Source organism: Platichthys flesus, chromosome 14 (assembly GCF_949316205.1).
Source record: "Platichthys flesus chromosome 14, fPlaFle2.1, whole genome shotgun sequence".
Lineage (NCBI taxonomy): Eukaryota > Metazoa > Chordata > Actinopteri > Pleuronectiformes > Pleuronectidae > Platichthys > Platichthys flesus.
Window position 1 is genome coordinate 12,578,092 of NC_084958.1, and position 14,462 is coordinate 12,592,553.

The 14,462-nt window shown below is 44.8% G+C and overlaps 1 protein-coding gene across 2 annotated transcripts in view; it reads right to left on the minus strand.

Moving 5' to 3' along the window:
• Nucleotides 1–1,184: 1,184 nt before the first annotated feature.
• camsap2b (calmodulin regulated spectrin-associated protein family, member 2b) overlaps nt 1,185–14,462 on the minus strand; it is a 30,956-nt gene continuing 17,678 nt past the window's right edge. The window contains exons 5-22 of one of the 2 annotated variants that reach the window (XM_062404303.1): nt 14,181–14,322; nt 13,053–13,192; nt 11,428–11,518; nt 11,207–11,308; nt 10,238–10,307; nt 9,877–10,158; nt 8,740–9,442; nt 8,503–8,649; nt 8,190–8,421; nt 7,704–7,887; nt 6,907–7,624; nt 5,685–5,821; nt 5,333–5,541; nt 5,145–5,244; nt 4,513–4,578; nt 3,737–3,852; nt 3,529–3,647; nt 1,185–3,136 (exon numbers count right to left, since the gene is read on the minus strand). In XM_062404303.1, the coding sequence (XP_062260287.1) occupies nt 2,837–3,136; nt 3,529–3,647; nt 3,737–3,852; nt 4,513–4,578; nt 5,145–5,244; nt 5,333–5,541; nt 5,685–5,821; nt 6,907–7,624; nt 7,704–7,887; nt 8,190–8,421; nt 8,503–8,649; nt 8,740–9,442; nt 9,877–10,158; nt 10,238–10,307; nt 11,207–11,308; nt 11,428–11,518; nt 13,053–13,192; nt 14,181–14,322 (3,858 nt within the window). In that variant the 3' untranslated portion in view covers nt 1,185–2,836. The remainder of the gene's footprint in view (nt 3,137–3,528; nt 3,648–3,736; nt 3,853–4,512; nt 4,579–5,144; nt 5,245–5,332; nt 5,542–5,684; nt 5,822–6,906; nt 7,625–7,703; nt 7,888–8,189; nt 8,422–8,502; nt 8,650–8,739; nt 9,443–9,876; nt 10,159–10,237; nt 10,308–11,206; nt 11,309–11,427; nt 11,519–13,052; nt 13,193–14,180; nt 14,323–14,462) is intronic. The other variant, XM_062404304.1, reaches the window with a different exon arrangement.

The window sequence follows — 14,462 nt, forward strand, 5'->3', positions numbered from 1 at the left end:
CACCGACATCCCAGCAAGAGATGCAAAATGAGCACATACACGTGCACACGCAGAAAAAAATGCAAACATGTGCTTTGTTGTGAAAAAGGAGCCTAATTACATCAACTTGACCTCCTTACCTGTGTGTTAAATCATCCATGATTCCAGTATGCATCATGTGGCCTAAACTACACAAATCTGACTGTAAAGATGGAATAAATTTGTTCTCTCTCTCTCTCTCTCTCTCTGAACCTGCTGTATCACGTCTTTATAGGGACTGGACACGCCCTGTGTGGCTCCTCTTGTTCTCTAACCCTGTCCCTGTCTGCAGTGTGGCTCCCTGTTTAACCATGCACATCTCTGCTCAGAGGTCTCACTCAGTATAAAATGTCTAATTCAATCAGTCACCCATCCATTATCTGCGCTGCTTTTCCTTTTGAGGGTCGAGGGAAGACCATACTGAATATGAAAACGTTAAATAAAATACACATACAGACTCAATTTGTGCAGTCACATTTTAGAGTAGTATTTCCGGTCAAATCAGTCCCATTACAGCAATTTGAGGCAGCTTTTAAAGGGCAGAATTCAGGATGTGCTTATTTATAAAATTAACATATGAACCATAATCATCTGCAGAATTTCTGAATAAGTCACCAATCAGGCAGAGTGAGAAACTAATCTCCATAACCTCAAGACCCACACGGGCAACAAAAAGCTCCAGCTTACCTGCACATTGTTGGATTTTGCAGATTGAATTAACTGCAAGTGTTTTAATGAATTTCCATCAATGTAATCAAAGGCAGATTCTGCATTTTTGTGTTATTCTGATAGTGTTGTTTATTCTGTGCTCACGACATCTGCTGCACCTCTATCCATTCTGGAGAAAGACATTTTCAAAGGGATCCTCTTCCTTCCTTTCCTTAAATATTGTCCATGTTCAATGCTGTGAATCAAGTGACTATCAATGATGTTGTATGCTTTACAGATTAAGTCTTTTGAAACCAATTTGTGATATTGGGCTGCATAAACACAACTGACTAGACTCCAGCAGGTTCAAAGCACTACAATATTAATAATATGTAAAAGGTATGTAAAAGATAAAAACAGAAGAGTGATGTCATATTAATCAGCAGTAATAAAAGTGGAGTCATAGTAAAGTACAATTGAATCAGTGAAGACAGGAACATGAATTGAGACACCATGAGTACTGCTGATAGCTGACATTTTAATAAAGCTCAAAGGAATAGAAAAACAACAGAAATCCATGAAAAGTTGAGCGTATTTAGTTAAATGAAAAAGAAAATAAATTCAGGGATTGTAAAGGAAATAGAATGATTTTCTCAGTATAACACTGGATTTCATACAATACCACGATAAAGCCTCATGAAGACTTTATAAACCTCGCTCACTCAGCCACACCCTCTCAACACTCGTCCTTCCACTGCTGCTTCATACACAACCTCCAACGGGTAAATGGCGTTACAAAAAATACTTCTTTATGCCAAAATATATCTGTACAGTGTTAACACATACTGAAGACTGAACACGTGATAACAGATGTAAGAGTAATGTAAAAGTGGAGTAACAAGCATGACAGTCCTCTGATCTCTGATCAGACTTGATGACGGTGGACAGAGAAGTGCTATCATTGGTGAATTCCTTTATTTACAACTGTGGACTATACTCTGAGGGGAGATCTAATGGTGAAGACAATATCCACATTAAAGTGACATTTTGAGTGTATAGTACTTAATTGTGACTCCAGCATGGTCAGTGGTGGCTATTTGAATTACTCTTAGGTCATTGCACACGTCCAGGAAGGGACAGCGAGGGGTTTCTGTCTATTCTAATACTGGTGATAGTCTCGTGAGTGATACCGTCGAGTGATAGCACTTGTTTTTGCATTTGCGGAAACAATAAAAGGCCCCAAACGATGACATACTGAGACACGGATAAATTATAAAAAGCTACTCAAAAGCTACTACAAGCTGACTTTCGAGTGGAACTGCCATTATATACAAACTAATTTGACTTATATATGTAAAGTATTTTATGTTTCTCCAAAGGAAAATCAGAAACACCCTTTCTTTTTCTTTTTTTTTTACATATATTCGATAATAAATTAAGAGACTATCGCAGAATTATCTGGTGGTTCTGCTTCCGCTCAGTAATCTCATCACTTGACCCTTTTGGAAAGTAATCGCGAACGCAGACTGAGGTATTTGCCTCGCTCTTCATGGCACTTCACTTTACTCACACATACACACATTGGAACTGTTCATACGTTTTTCAGTTACAAGTATAAAAAAAAACAAACAACACATGCCTTTATAGCAGCAAAACTCTCATCATAAAAATGCTGCGTCTACCTGATCACAGATCCGACAGGCCGCACTTTAAATGTCCACAGAGGGGGTCATAATCGGATCCCAGATCTGTGGGTACACAACAGCCTCTCCTGTACACAACAACAGACTTGTTCAACACTGACAAAAAGACACCAACACACACAGTGCATCCAAATGACACAAAGTAAGCATAAGGCCACACATGTTCAACTTATGGAAACCAAACGACCTCTTGAGGAGGCGTGACATTCAGTGCTTCAGTGGTTCAACTAGGTAAGGCAATGGTCCGCCTATCTTTTTTTTTTTGGCACACAAGAACATTGATACACATGCTCACAAGAACACAAGAGTCCTGACTGTCAGCTCTGCATTGTCTGAGAAGCCCACTTGTGCTCGACATTCCAGTTGTGATTTATAACACGTGTCCCTTTAACGAAACAGTAGAGTCCACAAACACTTCCATGTTCTTTTCAGAGGACCATGTCCAAATGTTGCTCGACCATCTGCTGCTACTTGGTGTGCAGCTTTTTGGGCGTGCCCTGCTTCTTGGTGTGCCAAAGATGGCTGGCTATGGTGATGGCGTCCACACTGGCAGACATGGTTTTGGCTGGGATCAAGCTGAACTGCTTCCTGTCCGAGTTGTACTTGTACAGGCCCTCGATCATCTTGATCGTGATGCTCCTCGGCCCGATGCCTGCCAGTCGGGTGATCTCTGCGGTCTCTGGGCAGTAGGCGTACACAGACCGGAACTGGCAGCCGGCGTCACGGAACAACACCAGGAAGTTATTGGCCTCCGATTTCTCCATTTCCTGTAAAAAAAATAATAGCAGGAAATTATATTATTATAAATTATATCACTAGACTTGTCCTTTTTAATTCACAAGATGCAGATTTGTATTTGGATCTACACTTGACTTTCAAAATACATGAATTATTTTGAATATAGAAAAACGACCTATGTTAAAGAGAGTGAAATAAAAATCCAGGATCTGCTCCCTAATACAGATCTGCACCAAAATGCCTGAACCATATCACATCCATTAAGTTTCATGGTATTCGTCCAGTAGTGTTTACATAATCCAGCTAACTGACAAACCAACACATACTAATGCAAATCAAAACCTCCTTGGCAGAAGTCAAAGCTAATAAACAACTCACTCTCCCACACACACACACGTACACACACAAATATGAAACATACATCCAGTATCTTGTTCTTCTGCCCCTCGTTGACTTTGCCAGCCAGGCAGCAGTGAGCCAGGGCGTTCTGGATGATGTGCTTGTTGGACTTGGCACTGGGCTCCTTGTAGAGTTTTGGTCCTGAGTTAAACGAAGAAAGTGCATGCATGAGTTTTTCCGACAACAAAATGTCACATGATGCACGGTCTTTATATAAATGGCCGTTATACCTGTGTACTCAGCGTTGGAGGGAGTGGAGGAGGTGGTGGATTCATTCTCCCAATCCTTCTCTCCGTTACGACTACCGCCCGAAGGACAAGACGAAAAACCTTCGGCAGAGTCCGGCCTGGTGATGATCACATACAACAAATCACACACACATAGCAACAAACACACAAAAGATGGACACACATAAACAAGTACAGGATATGAGAGCATACGACGACATTTTCCACGAACACACATGCAGAGACAGACACACAGATATGAAACACAGAAAGAGAGAGAGAGAGAGAGATGCGGCAAAACAAGGTCAGACATCGTGACACAGTTCCTCAAACCCAGCCTGTTGTCTTGCATCACAGCTTCACTGTATATACACGCTCTGACAAAGATGGAGCGCGGTGTGGGACAGAAAGAAGGCATGTTCAGCCAAGCAAAGCAAAGTCCTCGGCTTCAGCGAGAGATGAGCCCGAGCACAAGTGGAGGAAACAGCAGACACAGTGGCAGAGCGCAGAGCAGCCGGCACACAGAGAGAGAGGAGGGCGAGGAACAGTCTGAGAGCAATGCTGCGAAAGACGAGGAGGATGAAGAGCAGAGGAGAAGAGCTGAGGCGGAACACTTCAGCCACGCAGGAACTACATCCATGGGATGTGAGAAATGATTTTACTGTCGACTAGTCTGGTCTACTTTTACGAGGGTCTGCTGAAATGCAGGCTAAACCTATGATGAGCCACATCCACAGCGGTTAATACATTTCATCTGTGGATCTCAGTACGTTACTAACCTTCCCTTTCTTTCTTTGGGAGAGCTCAGAAAGAACGGGACATGTGCAGAAGCTATTTTATTGCCTCTGAGGGAATCCATGCAGAATTGAAGGAAAGGAGAAGGAGAGAGGGATAAAACAGAATCAAGACGCAGAGGGTAAACCTTAATAACAACAACAGCCTCAACAAGAAAACATCAGAGTAGGATAAACAAGTGTTTAACATCAGGGTAACATAAAGGAAATACAAGTCGGGAGTTATAGGTTGAAATGTCGAGGTGCACAAAGAACTGAAATGAATAAATGCAGTATTTGAAAAGGTGAAACTGACATTTAGGTTAAATTATGAGTAACAAGTCAGACACAGAGCTTGTTGTTTGAGATGCAAAATACAAACTCTTACTAACTTCCAATTTGGCTTAGCTTAGCAGGATCTTTGAGCTTCCTCAATAATTGACAATTGATAATAAACAACAAACAACCGCCCTCCTTTTTTCTGTTATTTATTCATTCACCTCAGCCAAGGAGGTTGATGGAGACGGTTAGTGCTCAATCAAGTTAAATCAAGTTTAATGCAGTTATCCAAACTTAAAATGTCTACTTCATTACATCAGTTTTGAGTGATGCATATTTCAGCCCAGAGTGCTTCTCACCTGTTGTTCTTCTTGTTATCCGGCTGGTCTCTACCGTTGTCAGCCAGGTTGAGAGACGCCAAAGACACACTGGACACGGAGTAGCCTCGAGGACGCACCCCTGCAACACAACAACAACCTGAAGGTCACGGCACGGATCAGCTGCTGGGACAGTGTGCGTCTGTGCGTGTGGTCTGTGTGTTGCTCACCTCTCACGGGGGGAGTCGACGGCTCCATCACGTCCCTGTGGATGGACTTGGGACGTGGCTTCTTCTTGAGACTCCCCGATCGAGGCTTGATGACGTCGTCCATATCGTCCATCAGTTTGAGCTGCTTCCTCCTCAGATACTCGAGCTTGATGTAGTCCCTCCTGGCTTTGTCCTCATCCTTCTTCTGCTGCTCCTCCTCCGCTCTTAGTCTGAAAGGAAGAGACAAAGAATAGATCGTGCACTTTTTAACTTAAATGAAAAATAAAGCATGATAAAACAAGCTGCAGCAGCACTTGATACAGCTTATTTATTGATGCTATATGCCACGAGGAAGGAGGAAAGACTGACGCACCGTGCCACTTCCTTATCCTGCTCCTGGTCCAGCTCCTGCTGCTGCTTCTTCTCCTGAGCCTCCTTCTCCCTCCTCAGCCTCTTCTCCAGCAGTGCCGCTTTCTTTGCTGCCATGTCCTCTTCCCCTTTCACATCATCCTAGGGTTTGATAGGCGGATGAAACATGAATGAATAATGTGTATATAGCCAATGGCGGACTTCCGAACTCCAGAAAATGTCCGAGGAGGCTGGCAGGACAAACTTAGACTTACACTGACATTTGCGTTCTCACATACAGCCCCTCCAGGTAACATGGCTTTCTTTGTCTCCTCTCAGAATCAAAATCTAAATCTAAACGCGAGGATGCCGTCTCTTGATAGTTAACTGAACAGTTTTAACTGTTGTTATTTATTTCTATTTGTCAAGATTTAATTGATTGTAAATAGAAATGATTATAAACTGTTAAAATATCATCTTCAGTCAGCAAAGCTCTGACATGGCTCTGTTAGCACAGCTCCAATAGTTTCCAATGAGTCTGTTTTCTGGATCAACTTTTGGCCTAGATTCCCTCATGTATTGATCAGCTCATAGCTGCACTGAACTTGTTGTTGCCAGGCTCACACAATATGAGCCTCCTCTTTTTAAAGCACCATCAGGCTGAATACAGACTGTATTATTAATGAGGAGTTAGCGCATTGGACATATCAGCTATGATTGTAGTTTGACTGCGTTGGGTGGGGCTCAACGCAATGACCAGTAGGGACATTTTGAATCCTCAGATAAACTGAGGTACAACTAATAATAGTGATGCATGGTATTGTAATAACTATCAACAGAGTTATCATTAATGGTAATAATTTTGCTTAGCTGCTTTGACAAGTCAAAAATATTAGCTTGGATAAGTACAGAAATAAGAGCTGCTCTGTTGCTAACAAGGCTAGAAATATTAATGCTAACTGGTCAGATAAGATGGTTCAGACTTCTGAGGGAAATAAGTTAAAACCAGCAGCGATTTAGCTTTTAATCCATCCATCAACGACTGGAAACAACTGACTCAGCTCTTTCCAGAGATAAGGTCTCAATATTTCCATTAAACTGCAAATAACTGCAACAGAAAATAGCTCGAATTCATACTGTTTTAGAAATGCCAACATTTAAGACTAAATCTGTCACCAATTCAGCCTCCAACAGGAAAAAATACTTCAAATAACAATAAATATCAGATGAATAAATCTATAGCTGACCTTGAAGAAGAATCCACAGCAGACCTTCTGATCGTCCCCGTAAACGTCTCCTCCGCTTTCCCCCTCTCCGGTCGCCTGCCCGCTGTGGCCTTCTGGGGGATTCAGCCCAGACAGAGGCACCTCCACCAGGTCTCCCCTGCCCCGAGGGTCTGCTTTGGCACGGAAGCCGGCGGCCGCTTGGTTCTCAGACGTCGGCTGACGCAACACCTCCGACGTCCTCCATTGTTTGCCTTCCCTCTTTGACTGAGCCTGCTCGGCCTCTCTCTTCTCCACCTGTCGCTCACCTGCCTTCTCTTTGGTTGTTTGTTTAGTTGGAGGCTTATGAGTGGCAGCACTCGCCTCTGCCGCCGTCTCATCCTTGACTTCACTGTTTGCTTTGTCATCCTTGGCCTCTTGGTTCTTTTTTTCCGAGGTTCCCTCATCGTTGCTCATGTAGGCAAAAGAGCAGCTCTGGCTTTGGCTGCTAGTGAAACGCCTCAGTCTGGGTAGGCTGTCCACTGAAGTGGGGGTGTTGAGCATTCGGCTAAAGGGGGTGACTTTTGGATCATTGGGCCGTGGAGTCCGAGGGGTCCTGGCATGGAAAGAGGCTGGCCGCCGCTTGATGCCAGCAGGGGAGCGAGTGAGAACGCGGGGGGAGCTGGTAGAAGACAGGATGGGAGACAAGGACCCAACCGAGCCTCGGCCTGTTACGCTGCTGCTGCGCAACTCACGGAGCTGCCTGAGTGGGGAGGAAAAAACTCATTAACACAAAATGTCAGTTCCTGATGTCTATAATTATATCTAAGATTAAGTGATACCTGTGTGGAGATGGAGCAGGAGGAGGGATGACCCAGGACTGTTGCTGCTGGTCTCTCATGGCCATGATCTTCTCCTGCTGCTGGGCCAGACGCTGCATTTCTGTCTGCAGGAAACCCAGTGACGTGTTCAGCCTCTCGATGGAGCGCGTGTATTCTGCAAGGTCGACTTCTCCTGGAGCCACACCTGCATCGCCACATCAGATACACAGGTCAGTGGGTTGAAGAGTGATTTAATCTGAATCATACGCTTTAAAACATCAATGGATGATACCACTGAGAAATGCACGTTGTTCGTACTGCTATACGCTTTTCATTTAGAACGGAAACAATTTGCTGATTGATTGATTTATCCAATGTTTTCAAAGCCCTCAAGATAACGATACAATATCAGAAAATAAAAGCTGAATAATATTATCCAGGTTCTTCGATGTGAGGATTAGTATTTCTCTATTTCATAGTCACTAACTGCTGTCAGGGGTCACCCACCTCCGCCATCCTCACAGGGGGATTTCGGAGCTGCTCCGTCCGGTTTGCATCTCTCTGCCCGATCCATGCTGCCCTGGTCGCTTTGCTTTAAGGGCGTGAGCAGCTCGGGGGAAGGTGTTTCTGCTCCGCCTGAGCCGGGGCTGAGGGGGGCGGTGACTCCTTTCCTCCTCACCACATTCAGAAAGGCTGTTCTGCCCATCCTCTGGCGGTGGCGCGTAAAAGCTGCCTCCACCTGGACAACATGACAACAACGTGATGTTTTTGCATTTCAAGATATATTTTGGCCATCTCTCTTACCATACACCTGTTGTACCTTCTTTTTCTGGGCTTCAATGGCTCTGCGTTTTTCCTCCAGCTTCATCCTCAGCTGGATCATCTCTGAGGCTATAACGTGGGATGGGTCTCTGTAGGTAGGCGTCACTGGGGAGGGAGATGTGATGGGCAAGGGGGAGGTAGAGATCTAGGAGAAAGTGCAAAAATCATTTATATGGCTTTATTGTCAACTTTAAACGACACTGTGATAAAACAAAGGACAGTATGAGTCAGAAACCTGTGAAGGGATGTTTTTCGTTAGTTGTGTGTACGGTCCGTTGAGATCTGTGCTGTCTGGCGTGGTTCCTCCACTACTCCTCCCCTCCAGCTTTCTGAATTTTTGCTCTGCGAAGCTCGTCATCCTCACCATGCCTCCTCCAGAGCCGGCAGTGGACGAGCTGGGGCTGAGCGTGTGAGATCTGTGGAGTATGGGTGCAGAGCTGGGGCAGGGGTGGTTTCTGTCTCCTCCATCTCCCATCTCACTGTCAGGTTTAGTGTCACCGACTGCCTTGGTCCCTCCTTCCCTTCTCTCCGTCCTCTCTGGCTGCTCGGGGAGGGGGCACGACCTGGCCATGGTCTCACAGTCTGGGTCTATGTCTGAATAGTCTCTCAAAGAGGAGGAGTCCTCGTCCAAGCTCTGGATGTCCTCTGTCCTCACATGGATGCCCGTGTCAACTTCATCGGTGGACAAGGAGTTGGCGTCGTGGTCGTTCAGTCGAGCCTTAGCTGACCCCAGGTCCTCCCCTTGACCTTGGGCCCCTGGAGGGTCCGAAGGCTCTGCACCGTGGAGAAAGAAGCAACGGTCTCCGTCCCCAACACCCAGGCTAGCATGAGGCCTTTCTGTGTCGTGGATAATCTTCAGAGCCTCCTCAATGCTCGGAGGGGTCGATGGGCTGATGTGGCCGCTGTGGTTGCTGTCTGGGAGGTCACCATTGGAATACCTAGAGAGAGATAAAAAAAGTTATACTCTCAAGGTTAAAGTTTATTTTTGTGTGTGTTTGTCTATACTATAAACTGACTATGTGAGAGCAAGAGAGGAGCAGCACAGAAAACACATGATTCAAATGCAACAGAAAAGTGCTTTACAGGTAACATAGGATTTAAAATGATTTGAAAAGGAGTACAAACAAATAAAACCATACAATTATTAAACATTAGGTACAGCCAGTTTACTCCTTTATGCCATGAGCTACTCTGCACATTGCAAACCACTTGAAGTCACATATAATTATAAAAAGGCTTTTTTATTAATTTATGAGGAGAAATTTTGGGGAGAAACCTATTTTGTCTCTTTAAATGAATAATATAGATATTTAGAGTAGAGGTGTTTTCTTTATTTTAAGATCATAACTCAACACATCCCTCTCTGCTCTACCTGCTTTGGTTCTTGAGTGAGAATGTGTTGTTGCGCCCCAGGGGTTTGTGGGGGGTGAAGTCCTCGTCCTCCTCCTCTATGTGTCTGCCCTGGCCGTTGACACTGACGGGGATGGTGGAGAGGTGGCGCTTCATGCCTCCTCTGGGTGCATAGTGAACTTTGAACCCAAGGCCGTCACTGCTGGCCGAGCGCGTCATACCCCGGAGGGAGGGGCCTTCGCAGGGCGGCAACATCGGGTCTCCATCCAGAGGGATCTCGAAGGAGATTCCCCGAGAGGAGGAGCTAATGGTGGAGGAATCATTTAGGGAAACAGCAGACCAATTAAGATATGTGGGCCAATGAATGGATTTCATGTACTCACCGTTTATCTTTGGGCCACGTCCCGACACATCCATCCACATAGGACATGGAGGTAGATCTCCTCATTATACCTGTTGCAGAGACAGAGCAGTCCATTGACTTTAAACCTCCAGTCCTAATCAGACATTAACAAACACTGCAGTGAGAGTATCAAGTCCAGATTTTCTCTCAGTGAGTCTGAACTTTCTGCCCTAAATCTAAACTTCTGGACATTTATAACCTCCACCAAGGAGCTTATACTTTCATCCGTGTCTGTCTGTTATTCAGCAGGATTGCACAAAAACTACTGAAGGGATTATCAGGAAACCTGCTGGGAGGACGAAATATGGGTCAGTAAAAAAAAAACAATAGGGCGCCGACTAAGGTTTTTTGTTTTACTTATCTCCTTCTTTAACATTGTGAGAGAGGGTGTTATCAGCATTTCTCAGAATATATTCGATGGATTTTGATGAAAAAAACAGGCTTCTATTATTGCTTGTGTAAAGATCTAGATCTAGTGAATTTGAAAGTGGTTTCTTTATGGACTCTTATGCCTTGACGGAGTGATTCAAATACAATAGTGCAATGTGAAGGCTATTGCCTGGCAGTATATTATCCACTAGAGGGCGTCTGGTTTCAAAACAAAACACTTCCACTGCTCTGTGCTCATTCCCTCTAATAACTGCTGATAGAGGTGAGAATGTATTTCATAAAAGTTTCTAAAACAGTATGTATGAGCCAACTCAAGAAAGCAGTGGACACACTTCCTCTTTAAAAGCTGTGTTGCAAAGAACATTGATATCAAGGCTACTGCTGTATTTAAAAGAGAGGGCTAGGAACCAATCCAAATTAGGATTGTGACGTCTCTGAATCACTATAGATACACAAACAACCATTGCTTTGACCCAAGTGATTTTTATCCACAGATTTTGCCGTGGAAACATACAGTAAGTAGAGAATAGATTTGTCCACAAGCTAAAGGATTATTTACCCTCAACAGGGATGTTCTCTGGACTGTCGGGTCTGTCTGCATAGCTCTGTTTGACTGGACTGGACACAGGAGCCATGTTCTTAGAGGACACCGGCTCACAGGCTGCACAGGAGGAACAAAAAGATGTCAAACATTCAATTCAGTGTTATGGTGCAACTTTGCATATACTAGCTGAGTACATGAACTTAACTAATGAAGTGCATGCAATTATTGTATTATACCGTCAGGGTCGAAGACTCTGGGCTGCACAAACGAGGGTTTAACCACTTCAAACCACCAGAAGAGCTCAGCCATAAAGACCAGATAGTTACTCTGCAAGGACACACACACACACATTTATTCATTTGTTGTTATTTATTTATGACATTAGCAGGTTTGTCTCTGCAGTCACCTACAAAGATGCAACACCGGCTACGACAGCACCTTGATGGATCAGTGATGTCATAGCCTGCAAACTGTTGCTAGGTAACAGGCTCAGGTGTGAGTGTGTGTGTTTGTGTGTGTGTGTGTGTGTGTGTGTAACTGAGTATCTGTACATTAATTGTGTGAGTTGTTTAATGTCAAACCCATACGGCTCTTGAAAGCTGCCAAAGCACCATCTGGAGTTTAGTTTAAATCGGTCACATGTGCACAGTTGGATGTACAAAGCAGAGAATGAGGGACTCACATCGATGAGAAATGCATATGTGATATAAACAGAGAGAAAGAGAGAGAAACACACTGACCAGTTCCTTTTCGTTCTAGTGGAGCTAAAAACAGTCACAACCACTAAATGAGTTCTACTCCATAAACACACATACACACACATACATGTACACACACACACTGATTAAGATTCTCTAAGCAGTACGTTTGTGGTGAAAGGGCCGAATGCCAGAGCCTTTAGTTGCTCTCCATGACCAACTTTATCCTTTCTGGCCCCTCCTTTGCCTTCTTGTGTTATTACAGCACTCTGCCATCTATATACAGACTATAAATAATGTGAATGCAAAAGAGAGCGAGCACAAGTGTGGAAACAGTCTGTTGTGTTGTTTTAAAGGCTGGTAAGTCCCAGTCAGCTCGGGCCGTGACTTGAATCCAAACGTTTGTTCCCACGCTCTCTGCATACTATTTACCCACACTAGCTCTGCTGCCTCGACAGTCACAGATATGCTCTGAATGTTGTACAGTAAGGCTTTTATTAATCAAGGACAAATGTGTGCGTGCAACAGGGGAGAGATCTCTGCCTAGAGGACTGGGTGAATCAGCAGTTGTGTTGTTTCCAAAGTTCACAGATTTTGTTGTTTGATAAAAGAAAAAAGAAGAAACAACAGCAGGGGGATCCAGAGGGGAGAGGAGCAAGGGAGGCGGACAGAGAGGAGACGGGTCAGGACTGAGAATCTCCTCTGAGCAGAGTCTGTCCTCTGTCTGAGTGAGAGAGAGAGAGACTGGGTGGGGAGAAGCAGCAGCAGCAGCAGTGCGAGCGCACACACACACACACACACACACACACACACACACACACACACACACACAAACTGTCATAGTCATTTACTTTGGAAGTGAAGAAAATCTCACTGTAGCAAAATGATTTTCATGCTCATGCGAATACCGAAATACAGACAGACACACACACACACACATATGCATAGACACACACACACACACACACACGCACAAAAACATCCATTATTAAACTTTTCCTTGCATGACTCATTTTTGCCCGTTTGTAATTCCCCACTCTCCCTATTCCCAGAAAACTCCTTCTTCGGCCCCCCTCTCTGAGTCCACGATATAGAAACAGCACTTTCCCCTCATCCCCTCCACACACATTTATACATCGATATTTAAATACTGGTCTCCCTACCTTTATGGACGCATGTGCATAGAGCATGTCCTCCAGGCTGAAGTGGCAGCAGTGGTTGAGGTTGTTCTCGCAGAACTCCTGCACCAGCTGGAGGTTGTACAAACTGTCAGCCAGTGACATGGTCTCCTTGAGGCAGATATCTGCTCAGCCAGGGGAGGGGTCACACACATACACGAGGGTGGGTCCAGAGAAAATGCCAGACAGGAAGACAAGGAAGAGATAAGGCACAGTTTCAAAAAGAATAGAGGAGGACAAAACTGCCCTACTTCTCCCACTGGAATTTGAACAGTATGTAATGTTGAGGATAGTTTGAGTCACGCTTTGTAACAATATATCAACCAAGTTTTCAAACTGCCTTTTGGATGAGTCATCAGGATTTTCTATCTCCTGTCTCCACTTTGAGGACGGCCCATGTGTGTGTAGGATGTCAAACAGGAGGGAACAGGAAACCAAACTTTACAGCACTTTTCATTACTGCGCTTCCTTTATTTTAAGATGAAATTAAGTTGCCATCAAGAGCGAGAGATCTAAATGAAGTTTAACCCACTTCCACATCTGGGGCACATGTGTGCGAGCAGCCTGTGAACTGCAGGCGATCCCAGGAGCCTCAAGGCACCAACACGAGAATTGTTTACGCTCGAAATAGCAGCAGGCTACTCCTCTAACGGTTCTCCGTCACACAGCCCGCTGACCAATCACAGCCTGACTCAGGGCATTTTTTAGAAAACAAGGGCACAGGCGAAGGGGAAACAAGTCTATGTTCATCATCCATGACACATATTCGATTTAACACCGAAAGTCAAAGCAGGGACAGTCCTCAGTTGATTGTGTTGTAGTTGTAGTCTGTAAAACACTGTAAAGCTTCACATAATACTGCTAGACAAGGGTATACGGATGATAAATACTCTCTTTGTTTCGGGCGCCCAGTTCAAATGTATGGTCCCGGTTACAGCAGCGGTGACGGCAGAAGACAGCGTCCTTTGTCCTGAGACTGAAAACCATTGTGGTCTCCTCATTGAATGCCATTCAGAACTGACGTTGTTGTGTGTTTACATGTTGGAATAAATACAATGGAAATGGGTGGGTGTGTGGAGAGTGAGAGCGGGTGCAGCTACAGACTGACCCTACCTTCCAGTCTGATGGCCTGTGGGCAGTAGAAGTGCAGCAGGGCGGTCAGGGCGCAGCCGTCTGTGTTGTCCTTCAGAAGGTTGTCCACCAGGGGGAGCGATGGAGCGCTCCTCTGCTGGCCATACTCCCTCCTGTAGCGAGCCTGGAATGAAACCATGGCAACCACACAGACATCAGCCATATGTGTCATCGGGCTGCGAACACACGTTTAACTCTATATAGCCACATCACCACGTACTCAAATCACACACACACGCACACACACACACACACACACACACA